This window comes from Delphinapterus leucas, chromosome 19 (genome assembly GCF_059928025.1).
Source record: "Delphinapterus leucas isolate spDelLeu-1000000601 "Yukka" chromosome 19, BTC_Dleu_Yukka2, whole genome shotgun sequence".
In the NCBI taxonomy this organism is placed as follows: domain Eukaryota; kingdom Metazoa; phylum Chordata; class Mammalia; order Artiodactyla; family Monodontidae; genus Delphinapterus; species Delphinapterus leucas.
Genome location: NC_143147.1, coordinates 41,952,195 through 41,967,401, shown reverse-complemented (window position 1 = coordinate 41,967,401; position 15,207 = coordinate 41,952,195). Strand labels below are relative to the sequence as shown.

General features: G+C 33.5%; 1 protein-coding gene across 1 annotated transcript in view; it reads right to left on the bottom strand.

Annotated features, from left to right (window-relative positions):
• Positions 1-15,207, bottom strand: part of BRIP1 (BRCA1 interacting DNA helicase 1) — a 197,276-nt gene that overhangs the window by 132,569 nt on the left and 49,500 nt on the right. The window contains 2 exon segments of the mRNA XM_022552603.3: positions 70-291; positions 5,360-5,650. Coding sequence (XP_022408311.2) covers positions 70-291; positions 5,360-5,650 — 513 coding nt within the window.

Below are 15,207 nucleotides of genomic sequence, written 5' to 3'. Positions count from 1 at the left end.
GCTTTACATTCATCACTTATATCCCAATAGTAGGAAAACAGTTCTTTTAATTTTTACATATCTACTCACACTTTCCCTTATTTGTGCATCTAGAAGATAGTTGTAGGGACAAAATATTATGTCAGCCTCCTGCATTAGTTCTCGTGCTGTGTAATATGGACATGCCTTTAGTTTTTTCCCCAAGCTGACGAATTCTTCTATATCCCAGGCCTTGCACATCCCTTGGAGAGTCTGTAATATGTGTTGATCACTAATTTTATGAACACCATGATAAAAATAGCAGAATTTTCCCTAAAAAAAAAAAATGCATAGCTGAAATATGAAGCAATACTAGAACAGAAGAAATAACACAAGTTCACCTCAGAATTTTAGAAACATCATTAAAGCCACAAAGTAAAGATTTAACAGAGGAGACAGAGTACATACACCACATCTATAATACAACCATTTTAAAGAACTATATTAGTTAACTCAGATAGAGCTCCAGATCAGTATAGCTGGAAATATCCCAAATTAACTTGAGAAACATATTTTTAAAAGTATGTTTGTTGTGACTTTGTTCTGATTAAAGTGGTATTAGACAAAAATATTTCTGGAAGGATCTGGAAGGATACACAAGGCCAATGGTATCACTAGTTGCTTTCAAAGATGAGAGCCAAGTGACTTGGGAACAGGACTGAAAGACATTTTTCTCTATAGACACTTTTGTACCTTTTCAATTTGAGCCATGAGACAGTATTACTTAATCAAATATAAATAAGTAAAAACAAAGGAAGAATGGAAACTGGGAAGGGGGGCAGGAGAAATGTCCTAGGGGAAAAAAGAGTATTCACTACAAAAAGTTGGAAAATATAAGAGTACCAAAAAGCCCTAAGTTACCTAAAATCCCATTATACAAACAATGTACTATCAAGATTTTGATGTATTTCATTTCACATTTCTTCTATACATATATACTTGTGGATATATCTCTATAATGAGACCCAACTTTAAAATAATGAGAACAAAGCAAATTTTCCCCAGGCACTGAGGATTATTAACAATCTAGCCACTAAATATTTTTTTTTACAAAACTGGGATCTCCTTTTTTCTCTTAGCCTATTTTATTAAAAATCTTATCAGAAATATTTTTTCATATCGCCAAGTTTCTTTTCACTGTTGCCTATATATGTACACTGGATTAATGTGCCATAGTTGATGAACCAGTTTATTACTAGATATTTAGACTGTTCTCAATTTTTGCTTTATAAATAATCTGCAATAAGAATTTTTATGCTCATTTCTAAATATTTTCTTAGTATACAGTTTTAGAAATAGCATTATAGGATCAGAGAGTAAAAATATTTTTAAGTTTCTTGAAAACCGTATCACCAAATTATTCTCCAGAAAATGTATAGCATTTTACATTATCCTTTTTCCACACCTTTATCAACATTAATATTATCTTTTCTTATCTTTGCCTATTTTAAAGGTAAAAATAGAAGACTGTTGTTTTGATTTGTATTTTTCACACTTTCTAGCAAGGTTTAACATTACATTGTACGAACATTCTAAAAAGTTTCAACAGTAATTTGCATACCTTCTTTCATGTACTATTTACTAATGTCCTTTGCCATTCTATTATTAGAAGTAAAAAAATTTTATTAACATACACCAATCAAAAAATAAGATGTTTGATAAAATCCAGTCCTAGCAAAGGTGTGGCATATCCTATTAAAAGATGTATAAAATTAGAAGTATAAACTTCTACTTCTATTAGAAGTGCACTGGAAATTTGTCAGTAACTACCAAATAAAATTTCACCATTTAAATATATATATACTGTACTGTTTAATAGCCCCCCAAATTGGAAATAAACCAAACGTCTACCCACAGGGGATATGTTAAATAAATTGTGGCAAAAATTCATACAAAAGATATAGCCCTTAAAAAATAAGTTAGATTTGTCTATGTGCTGATGGGTTTAAGCTTTAAAAATAATCTATACACATACATTATAGAAAATACATATTTTAAATGTTTTAGAAGAATATACATAAAACCTTACAGTAGTTCCCTTAAGGGGATGGAAAGAACTGGAAAGAGAGATCTTTTCATTTAATGCATTTCTGTAATTTTGAGTCTCTAACCGTGTATATGTTACTTTTCTTTTTCAATTGTCATTTGGGACTAAGTGGTGAAATAATGAGCCATTTTAATTCATTAATTTTATATATCGAAAAAAAATTAAATGTGATTTTGAAATCCAATATTTATCTTTCCCAGTTTGCTGTCCTTAACCAGTGGGGGGATATGTACATATGTGTGTGTGTGTGTGTGTATTTTTATCTATGAACTATACAAAAGGCAAATCTATGTTTTTAAAACATTCATACCTCATTACATACACAAAAATATCTAGACATTGCTAGAAATGGAGTAAATCATAAAAAGGTCATAACCTATAAAAGAATGTCAGCAAATCCAAGGACAAGGCATGATCAGCTGAGGACTGCTAATTCTCCTAAAGCCATGCTGCTTATTGGTCCTCCAAGGTATTAAAAATAAAAATTAGGAAGAAAGGGCTCACCTAACCTTCTTTATTTGTTTCATTTTTATATTATTTTCACTTACTTTGTCTAATCTCTACTACTCTTTTTTACCCTTCATGCCATGTCAACTTCCCCACACTATGATGCCATCTTTCATTTTTGTTTCTAGTGTAGTAAAAACAGCAATGGTTAGCAGTTAGAAGACTTGCTTCCTTCCTTGCTAATTAGTTGTCTGACACTGGGCAAACTTCAGGGCCCATTTTTCTCATGTGACTAGGCATCAAAAGAGTAGTTGAATTAGAAGCCTTTTAAGATTCCTCTGACCCACTGACTATGCCATTTCTAAGGTTCCTTCTAGCTCTAAAATTCTATGATTCTGAGGTCAAGAGACAGTTGAAGATGTGCCAAGTATCTTTCATACTGAGCTTGATACAGATTGAGCTTAATAATATGACATTCACCATTTCTTCATTCCAAGTATCTTCCATACTATTCTGAAAGTTTTTATTTGTACAAAATGATCACTAAGGTGGCCTTCAGAGTCTATGGTTATGGACTGTTAAATCTCATCTTAACAAAAAATAGATATTCTTCTATACCTAAAATAACTTTTTAGAGTTATTTCTAGGGCTAGTTAAGATTATTTTTTCTTAGTTGAAACAAAATTTAACTTTTAGCAGATAAGTGCATTGCTCTTCCAGTATAGGAGCATAAAAGAAACAGTGAACAAAAAAACATGTGCCTTTGGATCAAGCCAAAAACTCAGAAAGTTTACACTTTAAGGGCACTTAGAATGACACTGCTGTGGAGGCTGATAGCAAAACCAGAAAAGCTCATCCATTTTAGCAGTGTAATATAACCCTGAGGGGAGTCTGTCAATTGAAGCGTTATCACACTTTAAACTCTTTTTCACTCAAACTGTCAGGTATCTATTTATCATTTCTCTTTGGTAATTCAGCCATGGTAAACATAGACACCTTTAGTGACTTTGTAATTGGCCCTCATTACAATACCAAATTACCCTGAGGGCTTGCGAACAAGAAAAAGAATGTTCATGTACGCCTATGAGCTAGGCATTCTGAGGCAGAATTAGGTCAAAACAACTACAAGCAGGTATCTTCAATTATTTATAATACTAATATTCAAAAATAAAAGAATTGTTTACTTGAAAACAGAACCCAAAGGCCAATGAAAAAGTCTATTGGATTTTTATTTTTACATGATTCAAACTTTGGAGGATAAAGACCAATCAAAAAACATAACCACCACTGCACGATTCTAGAGGATTACATAAAATATTTGCTTTCAATACACAATCTTAAACTTTATAATTGTTTTTACTAATGGGATAACAAACACATAATAAATTACATAATAATTTTCTCAATAACAAGTAGTAAAAGATAATGACAACGCCAGCAAGTCTTCTTACATAGACTATTATAGCCAGAAAACAAATTTCAAGCATTTGAGGAATTTAGTAGATCAGTTAGCCACTTACAGAAAGAAGTCTACTTAAATATAAAATTTATGGGGTTTTATCATGAAGAGCCTTTTCTCTATTTTATTATTTTTTTACCATTTGGCTTTTTAGTATTTTTATCTCTCTTTGAAGATAACTTTTTAAATATACAGAGTGAAGAGATTTCACAGTTCCTCAGTTAATTAAAAAGAACTGATATGAAAACAAGTATGATCACAGAATTTCAACAACGGTTTTGATTCAATTATTCTGTATTCTCTTCCTGGTTCTGAACAAGTCACTTAAGTTTTCCCACTGAAGCCCCTTAGTAATTATACTTCATATTATCAGGTTTGAATATCTGTTGAAGTTTCTTTTGAATAACCCCAAATAAGGCTTGAATAAATTTCCATAAAAGAAAGCACTGACAAAGAAAAGCATAAAACGTAATAATCTATTCGCATTATATGGTAGGAGGTGATATATCAATTAAATGAAACTCTAGAGGCTATAGCTCTTAGCCTTTTGTGTAGAACCACTTATGTTTGACAAAATACAGAAAGACAGAACAACTTTCAAAATATATTAAAATATCATTGGTCATTTCATATACTATCAACTTATGCTTCACCAATAATTTCTAGGTATAATTCCAGACCTATAACTTCAATTTTAGAGTAAACTAGTTATCAAACTGGTACACAGACTGCCAAACTAATACTACCAAAATATTATTAAAAAATCATGTCTTTAGTAAGAAAGATTTATCTACCTAGCTAAAATTTGTATTATTCTAAATATCCCTGGAAAATTTCAAAACCATCAACATATCTTCAGTTAATAATTTAACATAATTTTTTGAAAGAAGTCTGTACTAATCAGAATTATGAGACAGTATAGTCATTACATTTCTCAATTAAAAAACATTTAAAAATTTGCTCAAAGAGAGGGCCTATGTAAACTACCTTATTTTGAAGTTTTTAAATATGTTAAATACATTAATTAGATCTAGTTAGACTAAATCACTTAAATGTTTTTAATCTCCTCATATGACATCCACGTTTGACTATTTTGGGTAGAGAGATTTAAAAGAAGAAAGTATGAAGACGGGTGACTAAAATGAAAATTAATTTTCAAGGAAATAAATAAATATCCCCAAGCTTTAGGACAAAAACCCATAATTTAAAACTTGAGTAAAGACTTTCTTATAGTAAAATTATTTTTTAAAAAATATCAACACTAGCAATCAATTTGATTTTTGTAAGTTATTTGATTATTGCTGTAAATGTACATATAAAATGAACACATTAAAAAGTAATCAATCTTTTCAGCTAATTTTTCCTCTAAAATACATTAACTTACTCACATTTTTTCCATCTAGCAATTCCATGCACTTTTCATTTCTGTTGAAGTTACCTACTACTTCAGGATGGACACAAGTGTGATCCCTGCTGGAAAGAATAGTCATTGGGACCCCTGAGTATGCTGTCCTCCGGAGCTCTCTAGTAATCTGAGCAATCTGCTTGTGTGTGCGTGTCCCAAAATATATTTTGGGTATCTTGGACTTCCCCCCATGATCCTTCTTAGTGGTATTTGAAGAATCTTGACTGTCTCCTTGTTTAGTAGAACAACAGCACCTAGAACAGTTACCAGGGGGCTGTAACAAAGGAAAGAAAAGATAACTAATGTCTGGACTACCATAAAATTGTTATCAAACCTCTCATGGAATCAAAACTATAAGCAGTGAATCACAACTGTCAAATAAAGAGAAATTCATGATGTTACATCATCTAAAACTTGCCATTAAAGAAAAAACTACAAATTCAAATTGGTTCTCCTTCATAAATAAATGATAAACCATTTTTATCATTATAAATGATGTTTCCATATTTGCATTGTATTCTAACATACTACTCCAACTCTCAAATTCCAAATGTTTTAAGTATATTTTAATTATCCTCTTTCATAAATTATAAAAATAAGATAAAACAAAGGACAATTTTCATTTTTGCTTAGGCTTCAAGTGAACTTGTGATATTACAATTTAGAGTTGATAGTGCTATTTTTCTTTACAGCACAGTCCATTCAAATATCCTATAATATACCAACATCTTAAAAAGCATTTTAAATATAGCTTACAGAAGAACAGAAATATCAAGCTGAATCTAAAGCATCAGTCAAAAACAAGAAAACTATTCTCTAGCAAAAGTATGAAAATGAATGCAAATTATTAATATTTAATAATAAAGGCAGGTTGCTTGTGTGGAACAAGTACATCTGAAATTCAATTACCTGTCATGAAATGTAAATCCATCAGTAAAATTACCAGTCAGGATAGCTTTTCCTGGACAATTTTACTCAATTCAGTTTCATAATTAAAATAGTTATATAAAGGCACCTTATGGAACATCAGGAGTATAGTCTAGTATTTAGCTGGTTTTTCTCTCCTGTTTCCAAACTCTCAAAAATAAAAAAATTTTAAAAGCTTTATGCTATATATTAGAACCCAGGAATTCTTAATAACTACTCCCTTCTCAACCTCAGTTACTATGAGACAGAATGCAGCCTCATTTAAGAGAAAGACTATTAAATGGTTAGTTTATAGGAATGGTCACTGATAGGGAAAAAAACTAAATAGCACAGTAGCTTAAGAGAATTTGTACTAGAGTTTTAGTTTAGTAGAACAAACACACCATTTAACTGCAGATTTTTTTAAAATTATAATCAGTAAGATTAGCCTTCATAAACAAATGCTAAGTCATAGCATGTTACACCACAATACTGGGGATCAAGCTGTCTTTTAGCCTCAACTCAGTGGAAAAGCAAGTTCAAATTACTCCCAGTCTCGCTCAACCTTGTCCGCCATTAAATATTACAATACATGATAGAATGGATGTAAATGTGACCCTTCTGGAGCTGTCACTCACTGGGATAAAAGGTTCACTGATGTGCCAAATAAACAGTCAGTCAAAGCAGATAAAGTTACAGCCATGCTGGAATTGTTACATTCCCCTCTCAGGTTGCCAGTAACAGCAGATTTCATTACAGAGTGCTGCCACATTAAATAGCCAGTTCCAAATATCCTGCCTTCTATATTGAATAATTACTTATTCACTGAAAGGATAAAAAGAAGAGTTATGAATGGGGCTCTTGTCAACAGTGAGGCAGGAAACAGCTGACATGTGGTTTATGTTACATATGTTGCAATATCTAACAATTTATGGTCACACAGAAAACGGCATACAAACTATATCATGATATTTCTGACTGAATTCCTTTCTAGCCTTTGCAATGATCACATTAATTAATTAACTCAGTAAAAGAATTAAGGTAACTCTTGGTAGCAGAATTAGTTGACTTTTCCATACCTTCAATCTTTCACTCAGTTATATTATATCTCTTCCCTATGATACAGTTAAATTCACTCTGAATATTAGAATGCTAGGGATCAATGCATTGTTATATTCCACATGGATATATTATATACAAGCATAAAAAGTAACTCAATAATGTGGCCTTTTTTCAGAGCTCGGAAAACCTACTTTTTGATATAACACTTTTCAACATGAATTCCACTTAAAGCTTTATCACCCACTCCTTTTATTTTCATTCCACTATTTTTCTAAACAAAAAATTCAAATGCTACAGAAAAATACAAAGTAAGTCAATCACCACCACAAATAACTTGCAGACCCTTCTACATATAATTATATCTTCCATATTTTTTCAAATAGAAAGGGATGCTATTATATAGACTTATAACTTGCTGCCTTGTATTCAAATGTTTTAATTCTTAAAAGGGGTATTTGCACTAATAATTTTAAAAAGGGATCTGCTTATCTTAAAATATTATGCTAGTAGCTGTACTAACAAAAGTAAAAGATCAAGAACTAGCTTCAGAAAACTCTTCCCACTAGAGCAGCTTTATTTAGGTAACTTAAATTAGTTTTTCACTCCATAACTGAGAAAATTTTAAACCACAGCTAATTTTATACTAAAAATGTTTTCTGTTTAAGTCTTAAAATGCTCTGAATTAATTATACCATCTATGAACTCAAGGGTGACTCCTCAAAGAAGATGGTTTTTCAGTGGGTGGTTGCACAAGTAGAGTAGAAGATAGAAATTAAGAAAGGTGATTCTTATTTATTTGCAATATTAAAGGGGAATTATTTCTTCAGAAGTGATCTTCTATTGGAGTTTCTATTTAAAGGATTCGGTATAATCATATTTAAAGATGGAAATAAATGAATGTAGCAATAGAACAGAGGCTTAAAAAAGACAATTATTTAGTAACAAAAGAGAATTATTTGTACCAAAATCAGCAAGTTTCAATTCTGTAAGAAAACTAGAGAAAGAATCCTGAAACAGCAATGACAGGAAGTCATAATATCCTCCACTCCAATAATAGGCTAATATTTTCTAGCCTCTCTCTGAAACCCTTTGACCTAGGGGTTTTGAAACAATAGATGAACAAAATTAAATATTTTTCACTAAGCATTTCTCCTGCTAACAAATGATCAAGTTTATCTTTCATAGGGATGTCTTCCTTTTGTTTTTGCTCTTTAAATTTACAGAGACTATATTAGGAAAATGGAGAATAAATTAAAAAATATTCTCTCTCATCTAATATATCTGAACGTCAAGAAGACAAAACACATGGGCTCCCAACACCTGTAATCTCTAAGAACTGTAAATAGCTACACTGTATGGTAGAACGAAACTCCTTAAGAGATGGCTTCTTTTCCCATAGCTGGAAACTGTCTAGAGTTCTTTTACTTCAACAAAAGGCAAGAAAACTTAACCCAAATAACAGCAAAAAAATCTATTATCATTTAAAGAGAAACACAAGAGATACATGTGGGTGTGACAGCTCTATTATTAGTTCCACATGCAGGAGTCAATTGTTTAAAAATACATTTCAAATTTACAGTAGCCAAAACTGTTCTTAGGTCAACAACCAAGGATTTTAGAAAATTTTGTGTCTAACAATTTCTATTTATTCCCTCTCTTGTCATACTACATAGAGACATATATTGAAATTTTTTGAAAGGATAAAGAAAGAATATAACATTTGATCTTGAAAGGCCAACTGCTGATTCCTTGCCACTATTCCTTTCACAAGGCTACAATCAGAAGTTTAAGTAGATTAAGATAACTACATCAACCTCTAAAGTTTCATAGTTCTCTCTAGCCTTTCCCCACAACAACAACAAAAATTACTATGCCTAAATACTTGGAAAAATAAAAATTAGCATGGTGACTATGCCTTAAAAAGGAAAATAATAAAGGAGTAGTTAGAAACTATTGCATTGTCAGAGATGTTATTTTGTAAATTCATAAATCAGGGGAGTATCTAAAAGCTGTCTATGAACTGAATTCTAAAAGCAAGCATAAAAGGATATATTTAATATGAAAGATAAGTAATAAAGAAGTGAGAGGAAAAGAGACCAAAAAGAATCTTACTGGTATGAAATAAGGGGAAAACTAGGTCCATGAAATAGTAACATATGTGCATGCATTGTCTTTCAACCACACTCCAAATTATTTGAGGACAGAAACTGTCTTACATTACTTCATCTACTCATTCATTGAGCATGGTGTTTTGCATATAACTGTAACTTAATTTTTTTTAATTGATAGATTGTGACTAATGTCCTTAAACCAAATACTGTACCCATGTACCACATTTTATCTGTAGATGCTTAACTGATGCCCTAATTTGAAGTCCTTCGCATATCAAAAAATTACTTCAAAATAAAAAGGTTAGCTTTTAAAAGAAAAAATACAGGACAATTTGTTATTTTTCAAGAATAAAAAGAAAAATCATCTTGTTATGCTAATGTCTGGGCCACGGTAGTTGTGGGTGACAAACACATATCCTGATATATTCATTATTAATAGCTGTCATTTATTAAGGCTGTCCCTGTGCTAAGCACTCTACATGTACTCTCTCATTCATTCATTCATTCAAGAAACATTAGAATTCCTGATATATCAAGCCAAGTAGAAGACAATGACAAGGGTCACTTCACCCCACTGACATAAAGAGGGCTTTACTTTTTAATTGTTCTACAAGGTGTGTTTATCAATACCAGTTTCGCTCACGAGGTAAAGAACTGTTTAAAGTTGGTACTCTAAGCGCATTATTTCCTGAATGCAACTACAAAATATTCTTAAGGATAAGCTATACAATTTATTTCACAATAACTATTTTAACTTATTATTAGTTGACATTTAAGTCAAATATTTTCTAACAGGATGGATATTATATTCCAAAAGGGAAAAAAACAAAAATTCTCAAATAAGAGACTCTTTAGAGCAAGATTCAACAAACTCTTTCTGTAAAGGGCCAAAAAATAAATATTCTAGGTTTTGTGGGCCATAAACTCTCTGTCCCTATACAGGAAAATATCTTCATTATCTCAACATAGGAAAGGATTTCTTAAACAATACACCAAAAGCACAAATGACTGAAAACACAATCTCGAGAAGATATGTGCACTGTATATAACCAACTGAGGATCATTATTCACAATATATAAAGAATTCCAGCAAATCAATTTTTAAAAAACAAACCCAATAGAAGAAAAAGAGCCCAAGAACAAGAAAACCACAGGAGAGAAAAGCGGAAAAGCCAACAAACATCTGAAAAGATGTGCAACCTAATGCTCAACCTCATTACTAATTAGGAAAATGCAAATTAAAACCATAATTAGATTCCATTTCACATCCACCAGACTGGGTAGAGAGGATATACAGCAACTCTCTCATACACTGCTGATCCAAGTATAAAGTGGCACATCCACTTTGGAGAACAAATTGGTGATCTAGTGAAATCAAGGATACATAGACCCTTTGATCCAGCATGACCCTGCTAGGCATACATGCCAGAGAAACTCTTGCAAATTAAGACAGATACAATAGGGATATTCTTTGCAGTACTGTTTTAATAGTGAGGAAAATAAGCCAAGTGTGTCAACAAAACAATGGATAAACTGTGGAGTTCTGTTAATCTATGGAATATTGTATATAATAAAAAAATATGAACCAGAGAGTCCCATGTATTGACATAAATATCAAAAAAAATTGTTGAGCAGGCTGAGTATGACTTAAATAACATTTTATTTTCCCCATAAACTTCCAAACAAACTGATGACAGGAATAAAACTATGAAAACTTTATGAAAAGAATTAGGAATCCCCACTATGGTAGATAACCCTTGGAGCTAAGGACTGTAGTAGACAATATACCTGAAAAATGCTTAAAAGGAACCTAAAACAGCAAATACACTTGTTCGTCCTCAGCAGCTTAATACCTAGCAGGATAACTTTCATCTTAATCCGTCCTGACCAAAATTTTCAACTAATTTATTAGGAAATAGGTTCTTAATTTACATCCATGGACTGTTACAGAGGAGAGAGTTTGAGATCACCCAGAAACTACAAACACAATTTTGTATGCATTTTTAGAAAGTCAGTCCATAACTTTCATCATGTGCTCAAAGAAGACTGTGACTTATTTGGATGAAGGCTTTATTCCAGAATTTATGTCTGATTTTACAATGGAAATAAAATAGAAATAGCATTTTCTTAACAACCAACTTGGTTAGTCACATTAATTCTGTAAAGGAATAAACAAGTTGACAGTCCAAAGAAGATAATTTTATAAAGGTTCCCCTACTGCTTGTAAATTAATTTCTCTTTTAATGTTTGTTAATTACATAATGTTAACATAATTCTAAAATACTTAGTTCACTAATGTATATTTCTAACTCCATTTTACATATGATAAAGTAAAATCTAAAGTTCTTCAAGTTGCTACGAAATTCATGATAATTTGTGAGAAGCTGGAAGTCATAACCTTAAATCTTTAACAGGATCATTTTTACCTACCATTTAACTTGGCAAAAAAGCAAAATACTGCCCTTTTTTATTTCAAAGCATCATGCACCTAAAGAGTTAGTGGTAAAAAAGTCAATGAATACTGAATTATACTTTGAGGCATATGAAGAAGGGTTTACTGTTAATCTTTATCAACCATTTGCTGTTGTCCAAGCCACCTAAACAGGTACTGAATGCCTGTTGTGCAAAATCTCACATAAGCACACACTCTAGTAAGATAGCAAAAGTGACATAACTATACCTTTTCCACTATTCTTTTTTAAAAATTCAAACAGTAGTACTCTACTGCCAGTTTCATGATTAAACTGCACAAGGCAGCTGTTTATCTACTCACAGCAACCAGCAGGTGAACCTGATTCAATATTTATCACAGGCTTTCACAGATCACTGCTAACCAAGCAAACGTTTTAATTAAGCTGGAACTTGCTTCAAAGAGCTCATTCAAGATGTCAATCGGCAGGTAAGGGATCAGATACAGTGTCAGGTGAGAGTGTGTAATACAAATCCACAACTTTCTTCATCCCATTGCTGTAAATTAGCCTGCTCTAAAGTTCAGACTCTGATTGTAACAGACTGCCAGTCTCCTGGAATGTGTAACTGAAGTCACTCAAATTCTATTGTGAAGGTTGTAAGCAATATGTTAAACTGCAATGGGCTAGCACATTAAGACAGATCCTTTTCACGGTTGTTTTTTGATACCGTAAGTGTTTGTTACCCTACTCTCCACTTACTGTTTACTTTCTTGCCTAGTGTAAATGGGAATTCCTTAACACAGTTGCCTCAGATTCTGAAAAGTTTATAATCAAGAAAAACCCAAAATGGTATTTTTAATTTTTAATCTAAATTTATACTAGAACAATTATATTCTGTAAGACTTCTCAGTTTAAGAACAAACACATCATAAAGATGACCAACCTGTATAAAGCAAAAAATCTCCTGGTATAGTAGAACTTATACAGATGTGACTATAGCAATGAGTCTCAAAGTATAGTGATTAGTCACACTGACCAACTTCATGAGAAATACCTGGGGTATTTACAACAACAACAACAAAAAGGAAAAAAGAAGAATCAAAGAAAGGAAATGGGGGCTTCCCTGGTGGCGCAGTGGTTGAGAGTCCGCCTGCCAATGCAGGGGACACGGGTTCGTGCCCCGGTCCGGGAAGATCCCACATGCCGCGGATCGGCTGGGCCCGTGAGCCATGGCCACTGAGCCTGCGCGTCCGGAGCCTTTGCTCCGCAACGGGAGAGGCCACAACAGTGAGAGGCCCGCGTACCGCAAAAAAAAAAAAAAAAAAAAGAAAGGAAATGGGAGAGAAAGGGAAAGTTCTTCCTTCAAGAAGAATGCTAGCTAAAAATTATAAATAGAACGACAAAATTTTAAAAATCAACATTTTGCAACTCCCATGTAATAAGTGATTCCTGCAAGGTACATAAATGGATGCTAAAATCACTGGGTGAAAAGCTGTTGGGAAACAAGATATTCACATAGTTTCCAAACATCACCCCACAGATTACTTATTAATTACAAAAGAAAAATGTGCCTTTATAATGGAGACCTGGTAGTCACCACTTTAACCAAGTGGTCAATTTTAACATTAGCAGTAGTGAGACAAACTGGCATTAAGTGCCTCTTGATGTGATATAATAAGAAATATATTTATGTACTCTTCTTGAGGAAACTGCATGATTATGAAATCCAAACAATCAAGCCATGAATCAAAAAGAACCCAGGAATAGAGAACCCGTGGTAAAAAGACATATATGTATATTATTTAGTTGGTGAAAATTAATCCAGCTGCACTCTTGTGATATTTGCACTTGTATATTATACTTCAAAAATCCTATCCCTTGGGATTGCCTGACATTTTTATTTTCTCCTTTATTGTACAGTATTTTGGTATTTTTCAAACTTTCTTCAATGACCCTTTTAAAATGAGAAAACAAAGCCATCCTGCGACATCATCTTCTACATACTGACCAAAATGCTATAAATAAAACTTATACAAAATAGACATTTCTGCGTCTTTCACCACCATTAAAAATTAGTAGACAAGGGCTTCCCTGGTGGCGCAGCAGTTGAAGAGTCCGCCTGCCGATGCAGGGGACACAGGTTCGTGCCCCAGTCCGGGAAGATTCCACATACCGCAGAGCGGCTGGGCCCATAAGCCATGGCCACTGAGCCTGCGCGTCCGGGGCCTGTGCTCCACAACGGGAGAGGCCACAACAGTGAGAAGCCCGCGTACCGCAAAATAAAAAAAAATTTAGTAGACAAGTTGGGACTTCCCTGGTGGACCAGTGGGTAAGACTCCACGCTCCCAATGCAGCAGGCCTGGATTTGATCCCTGATCAGGGAACTAGATCCTGTATGCATGCCACAACTAAGAGTCTACCTGCCACAACTAAAGATCCCGCATGCCACAATGAAGATCCCATGTGCTTCAACGAAGATCCTGACTGCCACAACTAAGATCTGGCCCAGCCTAAATAAATAAATTTTAAAAATTTTTTTAAAAATTAGTAGACAAGTTATTATCAATATACAAGCCTCTAAAGCAGCACTACCCAATAGAACTCTCTGCGATGATGGAATGTTCTTTACCTGAACTATTGAATGTACTTGCCACTAGCCACATGTGGCTACTGAGAACCTGAAATGTGATTAGTGCAACTGAGGAACTGAATTTTAATTAAATTAAATAGTCACATGTGGCTAGCAGCTACCATAGCAGAAGTGTAGATTTTAAATATTATCACAGGACTAAAGAGAAAATTTTGACTTAGACCAGTGTTCAGTCTGGTGCCAAACTTCCAATGGAATTCAAATCCACATAGTAAGAATTTTACTCATAGATGCTATCCTGGGCTTCCCTGGTGGTGCAGTGGTTAAGAATCCGCCTGCCAATGCAGGGGACATGAGTTCGAGCCCTGGTCCGGGAAGATCTCACGTGCTGCGGAGCAACTAAGCCCGTGCGCCACAACTACTGAGCCTGCACTCTAGAGCCCAGGAGCCACAACTCCTGAAGCCCTCGCGCCTAGAGCCCGTGCTCGGCAACAAGAGAAGCCACCGCAGTGAGAAGCCCACGCACCACAACGAAGAGTAGCCCCTGCTCGCCGCAACTAGAGAAAGCCCGCACGCAGCAATGAAGACCCAACGCAGCCAATAATAATAAATAAAAAAAATAAGTAAATTCATAGATGCTATCCTAATAGAGTAACCCTTCAGTTTGCTGTATTCAACTCTCTTAAAACCTCCTGTTTCAAATAGCTATATTACTTGATGAAGACAATGTTAAAATTAACAATTAATTATT